Genomic DNA, 19,942 nt, shown 5'->3' on the forward strand with positions numbered 1-19,942 from the left:
GATTCCCGACTGACCGGTAGCTGTCTGGCGTTGCAAGCTTCCACAGGGCTATTGCCACTCGCTTCTCAACTGTGAGGGCTGCTCTCATCTTGGTATCCTGGCGTTTCAGGGCAGGGGAAAGCAAGTCACAAAGTTCCATGAAAGTGCCCTTACGCATGCGAAAGTTTCGCAGCCACTGGGAATCGTCCCATACCTGCAGCACGATGCGGTCCCACCAGTCTGTGCTTGTTTCCCGGGCCCAGAATCGGCGTTCCACGGTATCAACCTGCCCCAGTAACACCATGATTTCCACATTGCTGGGGCCTGTGCCTTGTGAGAGGTCTATGGCCATGTCAATTTCCTCATCACTCTCGTCGCCGCGCTGCAATCGCCTCCTCGCCTGGTCCGGGTTTCGCCTTGGCATGTTCTGGCTCTGCATGTACTCCAGGACAATGCGCGTGGTGTTCATAGTGCTCATAATTGCCGCGGTGATCTGAGCGGGCTCCATGATCCCAGTGCTAGCTATGGCGCCTGGTCAGAAAAAAGGCGCGAAAGTAGTATCTGATGGACCAGGAGAAGGAGGGCGGGAGGGAGGGAGGGCCGAGTGACGACATGGCGTACAGGTACAGGAACAGGGAGAAACACAAACAACTGTCACACAGAATGGTCCCCCCAAAGATTAAACTGGAAACCCTGGGCTTAGCAGGCCGTTGATTTCACGGAGGAAGGGGAAGCAAATGAACACAGAACAAATCTATTTTTTACATCTTAAGGTGGCAGCCGACGCTGCAGCATGAGTGACAGCCATACCAGTATGACGATGACGGGTACCAATCATAATATGCCATCATCTGCCAAAAGGCAAGGGGCTGCTGCTGTGTAGCAATGCAGCCCCACGTCTGCCAGCCCCACGTCCGCCAGCACCCAGCATCGCCCTCGGCCTCTTCTGGGTGCTTAGCAGACAATATTGGGCAATTGGCAGAAAATAGTATATTATGACTGGTAACCGTCATCATCGAAACAGTAGCATGTCTGCCCAGGTGGCCATGATTGACAGCCATACCAGTACGACGACGACGGGTACCAGTCATAATATACCATCGCCTGCAAGGGGCTGGTGCAATGCAGCACTACGGCTGCCAGCCCCACGGCTATCACTCATGCTACACCGTCTACCGCCAAAAGGCAGTTAGCAGCTGCTGCTGTGTAGCAATGCAGTCCCACGTCTGCCGGCACCCAGAGGACATATGGTGACGGTGAGCTCAGCTGAGCTGAGCGGGCTCCATGCTTGCCGTGGTATGTTGTCTGCACAGGTAACCCAGGTAAAAAGGCGCGAATCTATTGTCTGCCGTTGCTGTGACGAGGGGGGAGGGGCCTGACGACATGTACCCAGAACCGCCCGCGACACTGTTTTGCATCATCCGGGCATTGGGATCTCAACCCAGAATTCAAAGAAAAGGCGCGAACCGCTTCTCGGCTCGAGCTGTGGCGCAAACGTAGTATCTGACGGCCTAGGGGAAGGAGGGAGGGGGGCCGAGTGACGACATGGCGTACAGGCACAGGGAATTAAAATAAAGAACGGTGGCTGTGCATCAGGGAGAGACACAAACAACTGTCACAGACTGGTCCCCCCCAAAGATTAAACTGAAAACCCTGTTGACGGAGGGAGGGGGAAGCAAATGAATACAGAGAAAATCTATTTTTTACATCTTAAGACGACGGTGCAGCGTGACTGATAGCCCTCGGCATCTTTCTGGGTGCTTGGCAGCAAATACTGGGCGGTGTATGACGATGGTCTTCAGGCCTATTGCACGAGCTGCTGCTCAGGGAAGACTCTGCTAACGTGCGATGACCCGACTTGTAATAGGCCGGCTAACAGTCATAATACACCATTTACTGCCAAAAGGCAAGCCCCACGGCTGCCAGCACCCAGATCGCCGATGAAGGCTACCAGTCTACTGCACCGTCTACCGCCAAAAGGCAGTTAGCAGCTGCTGCTGTGTAGCAATGCAGTCCCACGTCTGCCGGCACCCAGAGGACATATGGTGATGGTGAGCTCAGCTGTGCTGAGCGGGCTCCATGTTGTCTGCACAGGTAACCCAGGTAACCCAGATAAAAAGGCGCGAATCTATTGTCTGCCGTTGCTGTGACGGGGGAGGGAGGGGCCTGACGACATGTACCCAGAACCGCCCGCGACACTGTTTTGCATCATCCGGGCATTGGGATCTCAACCCAGAATTCCAAGGGGCGGCAGAGACTGCGGGAACTGTGGGATAGCTGTGGGATAGCTACCCATAGTGCAATGCTCCGGAAGTCGACGCTAGCCTCGTACTGTGGACGCGGTCTGCCGACTAGAGCACCTAGAGCATTTTATTGTGTGGACATACACAATCGGCTGTATACAACCGATTTCAATAAAACCGGCTTCTATAAATTCGAACTAATTTCGTAGTGTAGACATACCCTTAGCCTTCTGTGGTCCGAGAAACCTGTGGACCTTCATGTCACAGAAAGCCAGAGATTATTTTGCTGGATCGGGCCCACTGAATTTCAATGTAATCTTAAAACATTGTCCTTTAAAATTGCTACCATTGATGTGGAAATATTTAATCATTTACAAGAATTATAAATAAAGCCATAATTGACCTAAAACTTAAATCACCTCTAAGCCAATGGGACAAATTCAAGTTCAGTTACACTGCTGTAAATCAGGAGTAACTGCACTGTTAACTAAGAGCAAAATTTTACCCAATTAGCTTCACATAAGTAAGGTGCAGGCCAAATATTACTTGATAAAGAGAAAACTGACTACAGTAATATTCTATTTTTCTATTTTTTCTATATTAAAAGCAATAAATATTAGATATCTATAGATTAGATTTCATATTCATTTTATAGGCTATTTAAATCTATATAATCAGAAATATAAGCAGTAATCCATTGGCCTGTAATATGTGTGTGTGTGTGTGTGTGTAAACTATTATACTGTTCTAGGTTTATACTACTTGTGTTCTCATATAGTTATATAAGATTTTAGTTTACAAAAATTCTTGCTATAAAACAGATGTTCATATAAAAGTTTAAATTTTGTTTTGAAAAACAATGAGATTTTATAGTCTTAAGTGTCCAACAATTACTGTACTGTAAGTATTTCACAATTCTGTCCATTGATTTGTTTTAGATGGAATTTACTGAAACAAAAAATTTGCCAATTAATTCATTAGCAGAGCAACCCATAATAAGAATTAGGACGAATGCACAGATGCAGGAAACGACTAGTTTTGCTGTACATAATCTTTCTTCTGTGCACAGAGAGCTAACTGTCTTCCTAAAAAAGCGCTCTCCTGAAAACAAAGGCAGTTAAAAATATATGCTTTGCTCATATAATATGTTCAGTGTGTGTGAGAGTGCCATGTCTTTCCAGCTGAATTAAATCTGTAAAAAATAAAATAAAGAACTGAGCTGTGGCATTCTAGCAGTTACTAGCCTATAGACTTGTAGATGGACAAAATAAATGCCAAATAACCAAAGGAGGAAAATCTGAAACTTCCTGAAAACATACTGTAACTTTGGGTATGTACAGGAGAACACTTCTGGCTGACTTTCAAAAAAACCCACCACAGGATGAGTTCCTATTGTTTATCTCCTCAAAAGGTCAATAATACTGAGATCTAGAACGACATTAACTAATCAGATAACATATACAAATTAGAGCATTTTGACTGGGAGCAAAAAGTCCAATTATTTACCTCTTAAAAAAGAAGAAAATATTTTTTCTTTTCTAAACCTCTCACTTCATAAGCCCTTTAGAAACTCCGTTTAAAAGGAAAAGCTGCCATGCATTTGAAAACCATTACTAAAATGTAGGGATATCCAGATAGTCTTTGGATATTCAGAAAGTAAGTAACAATACAGATATTGAATACTTGGTTCAGAGAACATCCTGGTTTATTGTTCCTTGAATTAAATATTGACGTTATCTTTGCCTCAGTCAATATTTACCTCTCAGAGTAATGAATCTCAATAAGCACCTCAACCAAAGTTAATATCAGCTTATTATTTAACATCACTTAGTATCCATGGAAGAACATCATTGCTTGATTTAACACTAATGACTGCACTGAAAAACAAATGAGCAAAAACTGCAAAATAAAATATTTAGCGCTTTAGATAATGAGTAACATAAACCTGTTATGAATAATTCTTACCAGCATTGCATTTCTTCAGATAAACTGATTCAAGAGACCACAGGCATGGTTCTCCTTTCACCTATACTAATTTTACACTGGTGTAATTCATAGAGTTTGAGGCCAGAAGGGACCACTATGGACATCTAATTTGACCTGCAGCATAACACCGGCCAAAAATTTTACCCGGTAATTCCAGCCCTAAAAGAATTTTTTTTTCTTTTCAACTATTTAAGTGAACACTACTGAGCCCAATAACATGTGGCTGAGTCGGAGCATCCCTCTTAGAAAGACATCTAAATCTTGATTTTAAAACTATAAGTAATTATTAATTTACTACTCTCCTTGGTAACCACTGGTTTCAATGGCACTGTTCCTGATTTAGACTCATGCAATGTGATCTACTAGCATGGACACCTATGCCTATCCAATTGAGGCCTGATAGAGATGCGAGAGGAGAAGCAGGCCCCATGTCTTCTGTGTGTCTTACAACTGAAAATGTAAAATCATCACAGCTCATGAATGTCATGATTCGAGCGGAAAAATAATTCTTGTTCATCTAAAACTTCCACAGAATCTTGTATTGTAACAATCTCAGCAAGTCTGAGTTAATGCCAAAAAATGCATTAGAATGTGAAGGGTGGAGGACTGTTTCCAGAAAATAACAATCATACTTTTGCGTGATGTACATTGTACAACAAAACAATTCAATCATGAACTAACCAAGGGGATAGACACTGCCTCCTTTTATGTAAATAAATCTAAACTAGCAACATACAAGGCCTGCAGCTGAATGTATAAAATAGACTATAGAGAAAAACAGGCACTATTTTATTTTCTATTTAATTTATAGAATTTCTTTCTAAAGTAAAGGCAAAATATCAAAGTAAAAAAAATAAGTTGTTTATCCCGTATTTTTTAGGCTACAGTATTTAAGTGCTATCCCATCTAATAGTTTTACAAATATTACAGTATGATACACTACAAACTTTACTTTTCTTGATCACTCTTTACCACTTTTATTAAAATGTGTATGCTCAAACACGCCTCACTACTCTTACACGATATTAGGCTTTTGGCCTAATTTTTCAAAAGTGAATAGTGATCTTGCACGCTTCCATTTTTGGGTGCCTAACTTGAAGCAACCTAAAGAGGTCTGATTTTCAGTAAGTATTGAGCACCCACTTTCTGAAAATCAGGCTTCTTTAAGGCCTTTAGTTGGGAACCCAGGTTTTTTTTTAAATGTAGGCTTTAATTATTAATTCCTTGTGCCCTTCCAACATACTGCATAATTTATACTAATTATATTTTTCTAAACTGTTCATTTTAAGTAAAAACAATTCCCTTACTTCAGTTTCTACTGTCCCTGGGTGTCTTTGTAGGATAGATCCTATACTTATGAAGAGGCTGTATTATAAGGTTTTGACACTGTAATGAATTTTGTACTTCGCAGTAAAGGTCTTCTCATTGCACAGAATCAAGCATACAAGCTGTAAAGAGTGCTGTTCCGACTGATCGACAATGCACATTTAAATCAGAACATCACATCATTACGAGTCTGAAGGAATAAGTAGTCATATCAGTTAGTACCCAGAAAATTTAAGCCTTGATTTATACAACAACATAAAATAGTTAACCGGGTTTAGTGCCTTTTACAGATCTCGTCTTCTTAACTCCAGTGTGAACCATCACATCCTACTTATCCTTCCATACACATTCAGTAAGTTAGCAGGATCCCCTGATGCATCCATCTTATTATGGATAGAAGACATTGTCTTCTCTCAGATTAGAAAAATAACTGATTCCCCCCCCCAATTATTATTTAATATACAGCTGAAGATAACCTCCTACAATTGGTTCTAAAGTCCAGTTTAATTAAAGCTATCAAGTCTATCGCTTGTTGCTCTGAGTATTTTAAATAGACTAGAGAAATATTAATCAGAGATGGAATTCCCCAGAAGGTACCTAGTTATCTTCCTTCAAACTTTTTACTTCATCATTTCATTTGGTTTAATGTAGCCCTAATTTTAAGCATATGGTATAATAAGCGTAGCAAGAATAATCAGTTCAAAACACTTCTGAGAAATGATTCAGCTCCTTTAAAAAATACAAATGCAAAGGGATGACCATGAAGTATACGATTGTTTGTTGTGATGGGTTGCTTTGTTAACAGACGTTCATCTGTCCCAAATAAATTCCTCACTCCACATTCCGGTATTTGGTAAACAAATTGTACAGCACTCTCAGTGTGGACTTCAAGTCACAATTTACAATATCTAGAAAAAGAAGGGGAAAAGGGAAAATCAGCTCTTTTCATGACATCCAGGAAGCCCCAGAAAAAATGCCCATCCTTCTTGCATGCAAGTACATTCTTTTCTCCTCAGTCTCTTCCCCAAATACACAATCACAAACGTAGGAAGCGCGGGTATGGAAGATGGACAAATATAAGAACAATTTTTGACCAGGCCATCAACCCAGCCACAATTTTACAGCCACACTTAATTGTAGGTGCAGATGAATACAGAACACACAACTTCCTGATTTGCAAATACTGTCAGCTAGTTAGATGTCTACATGCAAAAAATTAGCACCCGTGATTATTTGTACCTACAAAATTGCACCCACATTTGATTGTGGGTGAAAAGTTGCAGGTACAAATCTGGAAGCAGTTTTTTTTTTTAAATTGACACTCAGGGCCTGATCTTCCAGTCGGACTGTTCAGATATGGAGGGGCTGCAGGATTGGGTCTATACTGAATAAAACATATTCTGTTAGATATTTATTTAGCAAGAAAATTAAAGCACTTCGACATTCTTAAGGTGAGATTTTTCTAAAACACCTTGGGAGTTCAGTGTACAAATGCCTCTGAAAGTTGTTGCTGAAGATCTCACATCCCCAGTCCTTAAAAAGTTAGGAACATGGTCAAGTAGATGGCTGAATTGGAGCCTCAACCAATATATATCTAAGCTTAAAAAAACCCCACCTTTGTGAAACAAGAGAGCCACTCTGTATCCGAGAGAGGTTGTTGAGAAAGTCAATGTTATTGTGACAGAATATATATCAAATTAAATGACCCGAATCACTGCTCTGGTCCGTGTAAACAAGTCATCTTCAAAGCATGCAGACAGTCCTAGCAAATTATGTAATTATCAAAATAATATTGCCATTCTAGTAGTTATATTGCAGTCTTTTATGCGATTCTGAAGATTACACAACAAATGTCTATGCTCTAATGGTCCAGTCCAGCCAAACCCATGCATGGTTTTCCAAGCTATGCAAGCTGTAGAAGGCTGTGGACATTGGCTACATGGCAAGGCAGCTGCAGAAGCCATACAAAAAAAAGCTTCATTTCCAGAGTTGAGTAATTATGGAGCCTCCTGAGTTTCATGAAGGGACTATTCCACCTAACGGAATTAATGAATCCCTAGGCCCCTTCACTTTGTTGCCCCTTGGAAGACACAGATAGGTTCCAGGAGCTAATAGGCAAGGCTATAAAATGTAAAAAATCCCAAAGCTGCTGGGAATCAAGAGAAGGGCATTTCTACACAGCCCAGATTGCTACAGTTATGGTCTGCCTTTCTACCTCTAAAAAGGGGAAGTTCCCCCATCAAGCCTGGAGCTGGGAATCTTGGAGTCACATGACCCCCTTTATTCCCTTGTAGAGGAGTCCTACAGAACTTAATGGAAAACTTTGCACAAATATTTTCAAACCACCCCATAAAATGTATCTGAAAATTTCATAATCTCTATGGAATTCTACAGGATTACTCCTGAGGGCATTCTGCGCCAAAAATTTAAAAATTCTGCGCACAATATTTTAAAATTCTGCATGTTTTGTTTATCAATAAATAAATGCAGAGGCTCCAGCATGGCAGTGGGGAGCACAGGCTGCCAAGTGAAGGTGGTTGGGACTCAGCGGAGGGGTCTGGATGCTGGGGGAATGGGGCTTGTTGGGGTGTGGGTCTGGGTGCATCTAGTTGGGTGTCTGGATGTGGGGGCTCAGGCTGGTGCAGGAGGTGGGTTATCAGGGAGGGGGTTTAAGTGAAGGGAGCTCAGTGGATGGTGGTCTGGGTTCAGGGTTGGGGTCTGGAGACAGGGGGTCCTGAGGCAGGGGGGCTCCAGATGCAGGGATTGTGGTTCAGTGGGGTGAGGTTTGGGTATGGAGGGCTAGGGGAGTTCTGGAAGTACACAGTGAGGCTTGGCAGGGGTGTCTGAGTATGGGAGGTCCAAATGCATGGGTGTAGGGTGGATGGGGGAGCAGCTCCCGGTACAGTGACCCCTCCCACCACAGTTAAGGAGCGATGGGGGCAGGAAGCAGGTGAGGATGCTGAGCTTCCTGCAGCTAGGGGAGGTTTCTGGGGGTGGGTCTGAGGCAGCCCCAGACACTCCTTGCCAGGAAAGAGGAAGTCATGTCTTCTCCTGCCTCCAGCCCAGCTGGGTCTAGCAGCTGACCCCAGCTCAGGTTAGGAGCCACTGGCTGGGGTGTCCCTAGCCCCGCAGCGATTTGCCTCTCCACCAGCTGCTTCGGGTGCATGAAATGATGTACCTGCTCTGCTAGAGAGTGGTGTGTGACTGCTCTTGCAGCTTCTCTTTGCTCCCCTTTCAGAAAGTCATTTTTCTGCAGGGAAGCAAAGAAATCTGTGGGGGACATGATTCTGGACATGTGCAGTGGTGCAGAATTCCCCCAGGAGTACAGGATGGTTAAAAAAAAAACCTCTAGAAAGACTAATCATTTCTATTCACTTCCATAACACTGAATTCTATTAATTTTTTATAGAACTCTATTATATTTCTATAGAAACATAATTTTATCAAATTCTTCTCATAATAGTTCATTTCCATGGCTGGTTTCTAAAATGGAGTGTCACCCAGAAGGAGCTTGCACTCGACAATGCTTTAAAATTCTTCTTCACTCAGTCATGGATGAGGAGACACAGGCCGAGTGCAAAAATTCCTATGAGTCCTAGCGGAACTGATGGAAGTCCAACCAGGATCTGGACTATGAGTCATGGAGTTTATCTTCTGCCGGAGTGTGCCCCTTAAATATTAGAGTTGGATGGCCTGAAAAGCTGGCTGCATTCTGGAGACCACAATTTAATTGTGTTTGTGTTCACATTTTAAATTACACCCGCACCAAGTTTCTGCCTGCATTTGTGCTGTAACCGAAGGCCAACAGCCTTGCACCATGCAAGAACTTGCAAGCTCAAGGCTTTCATTAAAGACTGATGAACAGAGTTTATGAAATCACTTCTGCTGTATGCAGTTAGGGCCATTTTAGAAAGAAAATCATAATGACTAGTAAAGAAAACAATGATGGCCAAAATTGGGAACCTAAATTTAGGCTCTTCGGTCCATATTCACTTCAATGCAAGCTGTGCTCCTAAATCATTTAGGTGCTTTTGAAAATCCCATCCTTAGGTACGTAAACATGGACTTCAGAGTCTAACTTTAGGTTTTTTTTTCTGAAAATGTTGGCTGATGACATTTAGCATCATATCTGTAGACATCTCTTGAATACAAAGTAGTAGTAAAAGATAAAATTAAGGGGGCCCTTTTAAGCCCTTTCATTGTATATAATTGCAAATAATATATTGCAAATAACAAAAATAAATGGGTGGCCCTGAAAAAGTTAATACCATGCAGATATGCTAATTTATTTACCATATTCACTATTTTTTTCTACATATGTTTTTCATATTCTGCAGCATTTATTCATCAGAAATTTCATAGAAGCTGTGTAGGAATTTTAAGACTATTTAGTATACACATTTATAGTAAGATACTTTCCAATGCTCTTTTGCTCTCTGGAAATTTTAGGCATGGGCATTGTGCCCAATGTAACAACACATAAAACAGATGCATTTTTCCATTCACACTGGGCAGGAAGTTTCATATTAAGCATTTCAATAAATGCACAAGAAATGGCATATATATATCTCATATATATAAATCAAGCCATAGAGACATTTCTTGTGCATTTCTTGTGCATTTTTCCATTCACATTGGGCAGGAAGTTTCATATTAAGCATTTCTATCTATCTATCTATCTATCTATCTATATATATATGCCATTTCTTGTGCATTTATTGAAATGCTTAATATGAAACTTCCTGCCCAGTGTGAATGGAAAAATGCACAAGAAATGCACAAGAAATGTCCCTATGGCTTGATTTATATTGGAAAAATTAGCTGTCCCCTAGAGCAGTAAATACCTGAAAAATTAAAATGCTATAAGAATTTTAAACCTCCACCAGGAGTGGGAGATCACAGCTACTCTCTGTTTCACATGAAACCCTGGATTTCACTATTTCCACCACCTTACTTTGATTGCCCAAACATAAGGCCTTGTGATATAGTCACCGTCAATGTAGCTAAAGTAGGCCTGCACGCAATAGTTCCAGCCACGAAGTGAAAAACTCTGATCAATATTGCCAGATTAAGGTATAGGCCTAAAGGTCTGTGCCCACAACCCCTGCTCCTGAGGCCTATGATTATGTCAGAATTTCAGCTTTTTTGTTTGTTTGTTTTGTAAAGTAAGGGCTTGTCTGTAGTTGAAATGCTACCGCGGCACAGCTGCAGCTATTCCAATGTTGTGCTTCAATATAAACAGTACCTATGCCGACACGAGGTTTTCTCCGGTCAGCGTAGGTAATCCACCTCCCTGAGAGATGGTAGCTAGGTCAATGGAAGATTTCTTCTGTCAACCTAACACTGTCTACAGTGGGAGTTAGACTGGCTTAACTACGATAGTCAGGGATGTGGATTTTTCACACCCCTGAGCAATGTAGCTGGGTCGACCTAACTTTTTAGTGTAGACTAGGACTAAGCCTCTAGCTGTTATCATTACAAAGAAATAGTTGAAAAGGTGACCATAGCATATATGCTCTAGTGATGTCAGCCTTAGTCTGCAGACAACCTGCAATGATAGGTGTGAAAAGTCCGAACTGTCCCATTCATCTCTATGGGGTGTTACTTCCACACCATACTGTGCTGGAAATGTCCAGCCAACACCACCCAGAAAAGCATTGCGTGTGTGTCGGCAGAGTGCAGTAAGGCCAGATACCCCAACAGCCTGGGTGTAAGTACTGGGGCAGGGCCCTGCTGCCATTCCTGCCTTTTTGAGGGACCCTTGCTCTTCCAAGGGAAGCATGTGTGTATATAAGCAGTGAGGGGTGGGAAGGGGGAGAAGGGAGCTGCCACTCCTGAGAGGATAAGAGGGGCCCAAGTTGCTGTCCCTGTTTCTCTGGGAAGGGAGAGGAAGTCCCTGCCACACTACTCATACTGGGAGATGGAACCATGGCTGGGGCGGGGCTACAGGAGTGGCGCCACAGAGGCACTCCATGTCATATCATGCCTCAATCCAGCCTTGTAAGTGGGACTTAAACCCATGTTTTTATATGAGAGTGCAAGGGTGAAATTCCGGTTCTACTAAAATCAATGGCGAAACTCTCACCATCTTCAGTGGGGCTCAGCTTTCCCCCCAAGTCTCAACCTCTTGCCTATAAATTTAGCAGCAGAAATACATAAGACGCAAGTCTGAAAATTCACCAGTATAAAAAGTCATCTCATGAAGATGAGGGAACATTGGATCATATAAATGCAAAATATTTTGAATTTTCACAATTAAATACTGTGTTCAAAGGCAACTCAATGAACGTTAGATATTTGTCTTTTCCTACCACAATGAATAAGTCTTCGACACAACCCTTATGAATTATGTTGCACATTTTGGAGGGTTTAGCAGGCGAAGGTGAAATGGAAGGGAGTAGGGTTATCCAGATGTGTGGGCAATACAATTCACAAATAATTTTTCATATTATTAATATCATCAACTGTTCAGTACAGGTGTTCATGATGGATAAGTCCTACCCTGGCCAGAGCAGAATTATCACCTGTTGTGTCCTTTGCAGAAGCACTTTTACTGGCAAAGGCAGGAATTGTCAAGGAGGGGCTGAGGAACACATGCTGAAAGGACTATGCTGCTTCTCTGAGGATCAGCATACACCCCCATGTAGCACTTGATGTTGATTGAAAGAGAGCTAGACACATACCCTAACCACAGATTGCCTGAGCACTACAGACAGACTTGCCTCTCTACTTTTGTCGATTAAAAGGTTCCTTGTACCCTCATCCCACCCGCAACACCACTGCACAGGATAGGATTTCATCCTTAAACTGATAAAAAGATTAATAATAAATAAAGTAGGATACCTTCTGGCCTCGGTTTTGGTTTTTCCAATCCTCCATCTTGCATTAGCTCAAATGAAAAGGACACATTAATGACCTGGTAATATAATGAACACATTCATTATTGTACATTATTTCCTGCCCAGTGTACATGGTCAGCATAGGCTGTGTTTAAGGCTACAGAGCCAAATCCTCAGATGGTGTAAGTTGTCATGGGTCCCTACATCAGAGGATCTAGTCCATAGAAATCAGGGAACTAATCATTATTCCAAGTATTTTTTGGTCAGAAATCAAAATATTTGCAAATGGGATTGTCCTGATCTGAATAGGAATTGGGCTCAACTGTCCACTGAGAGACAAGTTAGCTTGGTAAATTACTTAAAAATCAATAAAAATAAAATAGTAAAAATTGAACACTATACAGTCCAGGTACAAATAGACAGCTGAATTGCCTTGGATGAGAATAGAGATTGTGTGTGAAGACTAAGGGCAGTGTTTGGTCTTAAAATTGTATATTATGTATATAAGGGAATATGCCTTCAGATTTTTAAACTATGTGAAATCTTGCAAATGTCCAGTTTTTGTTGTTCATAATTTGATTCCGCCAGCACTCAGCCACAGACGTCCTATTTAAGTCAGTGGTAATACTGAGTATTGCTCAATGGCAGCACTGCAGTGGCTGCCAACAAACAGTTAATATTTCCTAGAAACCAGACAGTTAACACAACTTCCTCCTCTACTCAGATGAGGCAATAACCATAGTATCTCAAATACTACTGTGTAGTAAATGCTGGCAAATGCTGAATTTTTAATGGTGACCACTGTAGTTCCTTTTTTTTTTTTTAACCTAGGTAGAGTACATCAGTCTTATGTAAAAAGGTTTGTATGGTGTATTACAGGAAGTGTTTTTCTTTATATAAAAATATAAAATCCAACAACAGAATTACCTTTTGTTCAAAACTATCAGGAGTCAAGAAAAAGCTGTGCAGAGGCACAAAATAGCCCTCCAGGAGACCCATTAGCAGCACTAGGTACACACCGTCTGCAAACTGTAAGAGACCATGATATGTCTGAGTATATATTCTAAAACCATATAATTATTTTGCCTGATAAGCAAGATACCCTCTGTCTGCTGGCGACACTACTAACCTAAACATTTTTAATTACATCAAAAGATTTAATCTATGTGACTTCTTATGCTTATATCAGGTATTACACTGTGTTATGCCTTCATGGCTAAACTGATCTGAGACTGACATAAACAAGTGGGCATATAAACACCCTGGAAAGAGGTTGTGGCCAGCAGAGACCTGCAGTTATGGGCGTCTTGTCATTAAAGGCTGAGTAGATTTGGTAACTGGGAAGTAGATTCATCACTGGAGGAACAGGGGGTTGTGAGCCCATTTCTGTAGTGTGGGAGCCTTGGGATGGCTGGTCTATGGAACACACTTGGGCAGTATCCCACGAAAGCTTATGCTCTAATAAATTTGTTAGTCTCTAAGGTGCCACAAGTACTCCTGTTCTTTTTACTTTCAATTCAGATTCTGCTGGCCCTGTGGCAGAGGCACAGCCATCTCTTCCGAACTGTTTGTGATATGGCACATAGCCCCAGAGCAGAAGCAAGTAGAAATGAATATGTCATCTAATGATTGCACAAGAAATCTCAATATATTGGAAAAAGAGGAGGGGAATAAAGAAACAAAAGGATTGTCCAGAGTTCAGTAAAGTCCATATTAACCTATTTTTCAGTGTATACAATTATAGGTAGACGGCATCCATCTAACTGCTATGGTGCATCCTTATTTCATTATGAACCATAACTTCACACATTATGCACATGGTTTTCATACATGTTACTTTTAAATTTTAAAACATGTTTCTCAAAAATTTCAGAACAAGATCACATTCCTCAAAGAACGATAAGCATGTCAAGCTTTTTAAAAACATGGGTTTGAGTTCCTTGAGATGACACAAATTCTGTATTTTTTAAAAAAGAAATGTATTCTTTTCACACTTGTGTAACACAAAAGCAGATTAATGGATTTTTTTCTGAACCTGGGCTGAGACCAGGCATGAGCAAATTTTTGCCCAAAGGCAATATTTCAGAGAAAGTCATGAATGACTGTGAAGAGAGGTTTAGAATAGAATGGCCATCTCAATCTTATCTATACATCACGACTATCAATGCTAGAACATAGCCTCACTTAATCAAATTCTGTTTATCCAATTCCCCAGGTTATCTGAAGCAGCTCAGTGTCTCCCTGAAGCTGCTCATCATCTCTCTGCTGTTGGAAATACAATCAACCTTTCAGCTTAGCGAAATCCAGTTTCAATGAATTTTTTAGGGGTCTCTAGGGACGTTGATTAATGAGGGTTCTTCAGTAAGAAAACAATGGAATAAACAAACACACTTAGAAACAAAGCCATATTTCTGAAAGCCTTTATATGTCTTCTCCCATCTAGTTCTTAATTTCACCTGTGCAAAATCCATACCTATTAGAGACTTGTAGACAGTTATACAAGGGGTTCTGAGACTTTTTTGTAAAAAGAATCATGTCTTAAAGGAAAAAATGCCCTATGGACATCTCCCCTCTCACTAGTGATCATGCAGACCACCTTCCTTCCTATCGCATCATGTAACTTCCTTGTGGCAACTGCAGCAATTGTTTATATAGAAAAAGAATACTAGGGAAATATTTAATGTATTTTTAGCTTCTTTCAATGCATTCTAGTGACTGGAAACAAGGAGGAGGAGCCAGCGCCATGTCACACTGTGAAGCTCTCAGGCTTAGAACCCAGTGATGCAACTGCTTATACACTCAATAACTTTCTGTGTGTAAGCAGTCTCTGTGAGAAGTGTCACAGCAGTCCCATGAGATTATTCATTTGAGTTAAGTAAAGATAGCTGGAATGCAATTGCCCAAGTTGGAATTTGATCAGAATACCAGGGTGAAGATTCTTACTGCAAAAACTGCTATGGAATCTCTAATGACCAAAATTGTTCTGGACCCTCCTTATATAGTGTACAGCTAACATTAATTAATATTAATGGTAAAGGAAGTACAAATCTTTTGAGGGAATGTGCTCCAGAAATTCAGTTACTACTAGAATAGCTCATTGTATTTGCAGTATAGTTTTTATCTTCACATGAAAGCCCTATATAAAATTAAGCAATCCAGAGAGGTTCCTGGGTGAAATAATTTCTTTGAAGATGGCTTAATAAGACTCCAGTGAAACTTTTGAACAAGTTATGATACGTGTATAGTATGGTGCAATTGTCCTCCCATGGCTATGAATTCTTACCTGGGTTTCCAGTTCTGTAACCTCCAAATTCAGTTTATTCAGGTGCTTGTTCACAAAAGTGATGAGGGTCTGAAAAATAAGAACATGTCGATCAAGGCACACTTTTTAAAGCAGCAGTTTCAACTTTTCCCATAAGTTAGACTTGCACGTGCACACTGTTTAAAGCTGATTTCTAAATGTTTTAAAGTTACAAACAGAAACCTGCGATTTTTAAAGTATTTTACTCCTAGATTGATTGGTTTTCTGAGAGAGGAACAGAACTGACATGAACACTAATCAGATAATTAAAACACATTGTTATAATGTGATTCTTCTTTCAGAAAGCTTAAAAAAAAAGATTTGTAGCAGTCTAGAGAGTTGTGTCATTAGACTAGGCTTCAATCTGATAGCAGCTGAAATACATGGGGGCAGATAATCCGCCAATGTAAATTGGCATTTCTCAATTGGCTTCAGCGGAGATAAGGATCGACCTATTGAGTTTTCTTTTACATTACATACAGGGTACGTTTACGCTGCAATTAAAAACCCCTGGCTGACCCATGCCAGCTAACTTGGGCTTGCAGGGCTCAGGCTAAGGGGCTGTTTAATTGCAGTGAAGACATTTGGGCTCGGCCTGGAGCCCAGGCTGTAGGACCCTGCAAGGTAGGAGGGTCCCAGAGCTCAGGCTGCAGCCCAAAACCAAATGTCTTCACAACAATTAAACAGCCCTTTAGCCATGCGCTCAAGTCAACTGGCACTGGCCGGTTGCGGGTGTCTAACTGCAGTGTAGACATACCCAGAGTTACATGACAAAGTTCTTTACAATGGAGACATCTATATATCTCTCCTGTTCTATCTTCTGAAGCAAAATTAATGATGATGAAAGCAATAAATGTAACACTCAGAATTTGTAATCACAGGATTATGACTTTCATTTTCAGTGTAAAGTTTAATTTTTATTACATTAAATATGTTAATATGGTACTTAATTGTATTTCAGAAATAAAACACTTTCCAACCTTTTTTACAACATTGAGCTTGTCTGGAGCATGGTCAAATAAAGTGTCAAATGCATCCCGTTCTGAAAAAATAGTCAAATCTGTTAACATAGCAAGCAACAGCTATCCAAGTGCATAATAAACACTAATTAAAGAGCATGAATGAGACCAACAGCATCAGCAGAATCTTTTAATGTAGTTTCTTTTTACGGCAATTACTGTATATTCTGATTGTTCGTCTCTTTCTATAATCTCCTAGAAACTATTACTGTCTTTTGCCAGTAACATAGATTTTCGCTGGGATTTGGGCTGCTTAATGAAGTGATCTGAACAATGAACTGTAACTTTCTCCCTGAGAATTAACAACGATCAATATCTACCTGTATAAAAACCTTGATAACTAGGCATAGGTAGATAGTGAACCAAATGAATTCATATACAATGTGAACTTGCACCTTCAGTCACTGAGAGAGCAACATTTGTAACAAAGTGCATGGGATGCTTGCATTACATTGTGATCTTGTTTCGTTACCATATTATAACAAGTCCTCATGTCACAGTTGTAAAATGATGCTTGGTACAGATGATTTTGTGCCACCGTGAAATGTGTCCTGTGACATTTTAATGTCCTAGATTGCAGGACAACCCCACTGAAATTAGGGTAATCTCTGAAAGACCAGGACAGATAGCCAACCTACCAGAGGTGGGAGGACTGAGGTAACAGTGGACTCATCTTCTGAAAAGAAAAAGAGACCTTGAATCATCCCCAAGTTACTCCATTTTGGCTAGTAATTGGGGTGGCACAAAATGACTCCACAGAGAGCTGCTTTTGCCCTCCTTAAACAGAAAGAGCTAGAATGATAACTTTACTCAGTCCCATTGACTTCAATGGTGATTTTACATGGAGTAAGGTTCTACTCAATATGAATAAGACTATCACAGCCTGACCCAAAAAGCATCTCCATGACCAGCGTTTTTGAACTCAGCTGTGAATAAATTATGTAAACCAGATTAACATTGTTCTGGTTTTAGTCTCAGTGACATTAAAGGTGCAATCTCAGGATAAAATCATAACAACTCTTTCAATTAAAAGAGACTAAGCGTCTCCATTGCAAGCAAAGAGGAGCATAGCATCAAATGCTCTAAAAGGAATGGCAGTTGTATTATGCAACGTCATCTTTCATTCATGTTGGGAACCTCTAATCATTAATATTTTTATACTGAAGTCCTAGGGTGAAATCACCAATCACCTGTAAAATAGCATTTGCTGAAAGGCATAAGAAATAATTTGTTTTAAAAATGGCTATGCTGACATCAATGTTCCTCTTATTTGTTAACTGCCATCCCAATCTACAACACATTTATTTATATATTTATCAAGGCAGCTGCAAATCCTGGCCTGACTTATGGTTTGACTGAACGGATCAGCTGCAGGAGAATTAATTCATGTACACTCAAGAAAATGATAATAATCAAATGAAACTTACCATACCTTCCTGATAATGCCCTATAGTAAAAAGCAAAACACAATTATTATGTATCTCATTTACTTTACTTCATGCTTTTCTTTAAGATGGACAAGAAAACTGCATATATGGCCAGATCCTTAGCTCTGTGGAAACTGGAGTAGGTTAATAGAGTTCAATGGAGCGCCACCCATTTACCCACTTGAGACTCTGGCTCATAGCATCTTGAATCAACTAACATAGTCTTGTTGGCTTCAATAAAGGTTCATGGTGATACCAAATAGTACACTTCTTACTGCTGAGCCAAATCAACAGCCTTCTCTTGTGGAGAAGGTTTTTGCTATGTTTATTTCATGAACTCTTTTCCCTTTGCCCCAAATATCCAGTTGTCATGGCCACTACAATAAAGTGCTAGCCAAAACAACAATGCCTAGACTAGGTTCTTAAGGACTGCAGAGTTTTGTTTCATTTGATCCTTCATATAAATATCACACTTGTAATAAACCCATAATAATGAGAATTAATAATGAGTCATTAGCCTGAACACTCCTCACTCTATTAGAAAGTAGAATTTTCTGCTGTTGCTTCTTGCTGGACTTGAATAATGTTTCCACTGTACATTGCACTGTGAGATCACATGTAAATGTTTTACCATGGTCACTTATGCTTCTTCAGAGCCTAATGGCGAATGAAATATTGGGGAACAGTTTTTTCTTTTCTGAGATAATTTAACACTTCATCAACTAAACTGTGAAAGGTAAAAGCCTAAGACATACCCCTCTTCTTGTCTGTTTGAAAAACGTATTCAGACAATTTTGAATCTATAGTATTTGAAACAGGATGCAATATAGATTTCTTGAAATGCACAAATTTCAGACATAGTTGCTCTACCTTTCCTTTAGTCTCAGTCTTTTGGAGATTTGCCGTTACTTTGTCATTAGTAATTCCAACTCGGTAATGTTACATTTTGAGAGGCATGTTTGAAAGCCTTGTAAAGACTAAACTATAATCACTAGCTGAAGCATGATCCCTCCTGGAACCCCAATAATGAAATCTAAATATCACCAAATGGTTGAATTTTTGAGACACATCTGTGTTCAATTACTGAACTGCTGGCAACAGTGGTGTTGACATACTCAGTGTTACCAGTTATTTCCTCTAGGATTTGTCGGGACTGGAGGATTCCTTCTCGTTTCTGGAAAAAAAAATAATTGGTTTTTGTTTAGTTTAGTACAGTTTAATGTTTACGGTACTATAAAAATTATCTATGATCTACAAATATCATCAGATAAACATAAAAATAAAAATCTACATTTTTTTTTCAAACTTGACTGTATTATTTTATTTCCATTTGTATGTATTCCACAGAATTTAGTCCAGATAACTCACTTGTTAAAATAAAAAGTTAAGAATGGCCACCAATGGTATAATACTAAGAGACTTGAAATGTCACTTTGTGTAACAGAGAACCTAAGGACTAAACGATCTGTTTCTTCCCCTTTCTCCATTTTTCTTCCCTCACTTTTCTCTCTAAGGCTCCAGTTCAGCAAAGCACATGAAACAGCTTAAGCACACAAATCGGAGGTTCGCTGAAGAGAGCCGGTGTGCTGAATTGAAGCCTATGTTGAAAAAGCAGCCCAGGCAAAGGGTGCCCCCGTAGTCCCAGTTTTTGCAATCCTTTCCTCCCATTCTAGCTATCCTTTCTTTCCCTGTTCTCTTTCTTCATCCTTATTATTATTTTTATTTCAAACTTGTCATTTTTTGCTCCTCTCTGCCTTAGAGGCTGTGTTTGTTTGGGAAGAAACTCCAAAATGAAGGACAATATACAGGGCCCGATCCAAAT

The 19,942-nt window shown here is 40.3% G+C and overlaps 1 protein-coding gene across 2 annotated transcripts in view; it reads right to left on the minus strand.

The window, feature by feature from the left end:
- Positions 1-4,386: 4,386 nt before the first annotated feature.
- PARVA (parvin alpha) overlaps positions 4,387-19,942 on the minus strand; it is an 89,409-nt gene continuing 73,853 nt past the window's right edge. For both annotated transcript variants that reach the window (XM_034769985.1, XM_034769986.1), the window contains exons 7-13: positions 19,236-19,294; positions 18,121-18,140; positions 16,655-16,716; positions 15,657-15,725; positions 13,301-13,402; positions 12,378-12,450; positions 4,387-6,442 (exon numbers count right to left, since the gene is read on the minus strand). In XM_034769985.1, coding sequence (XP_034625876.1) covers positions 6,366-6,442; positions 12,378-12,450; positions 13,301-13,402; positions 15,657-15,725; positions 16,655-16,716; positions 18,121-18,140; positions 19,236-19,294 — 462 coding nt within the window. In that variant the 3' untranslated portion in view covers positions 4,387-6,365. The remainder of the gene's footprint in view (positions 6,443-12,377; positions 12,451-13,300; positions 13,403-15,656; positions 15,726-16,654; positions 16,717-18,120; positions 18,141-19,235; positions 19,295-19,942) is intronic.

This window comes from Trachemys scripta, chromosome 4, assembly GCF_013100865.1.
Source record: "Trachemys scripta elegans isolate TJP31775 chromosome 4, CAS_Tse_1.0, whole genome shotgun sequence".
NCBI classification, from domain to species: domain Eukaryota; kingdom Metazoa; phylum Chordata; order Testudines; family Emydidae; genus Trachemys; species Trachemys scripta.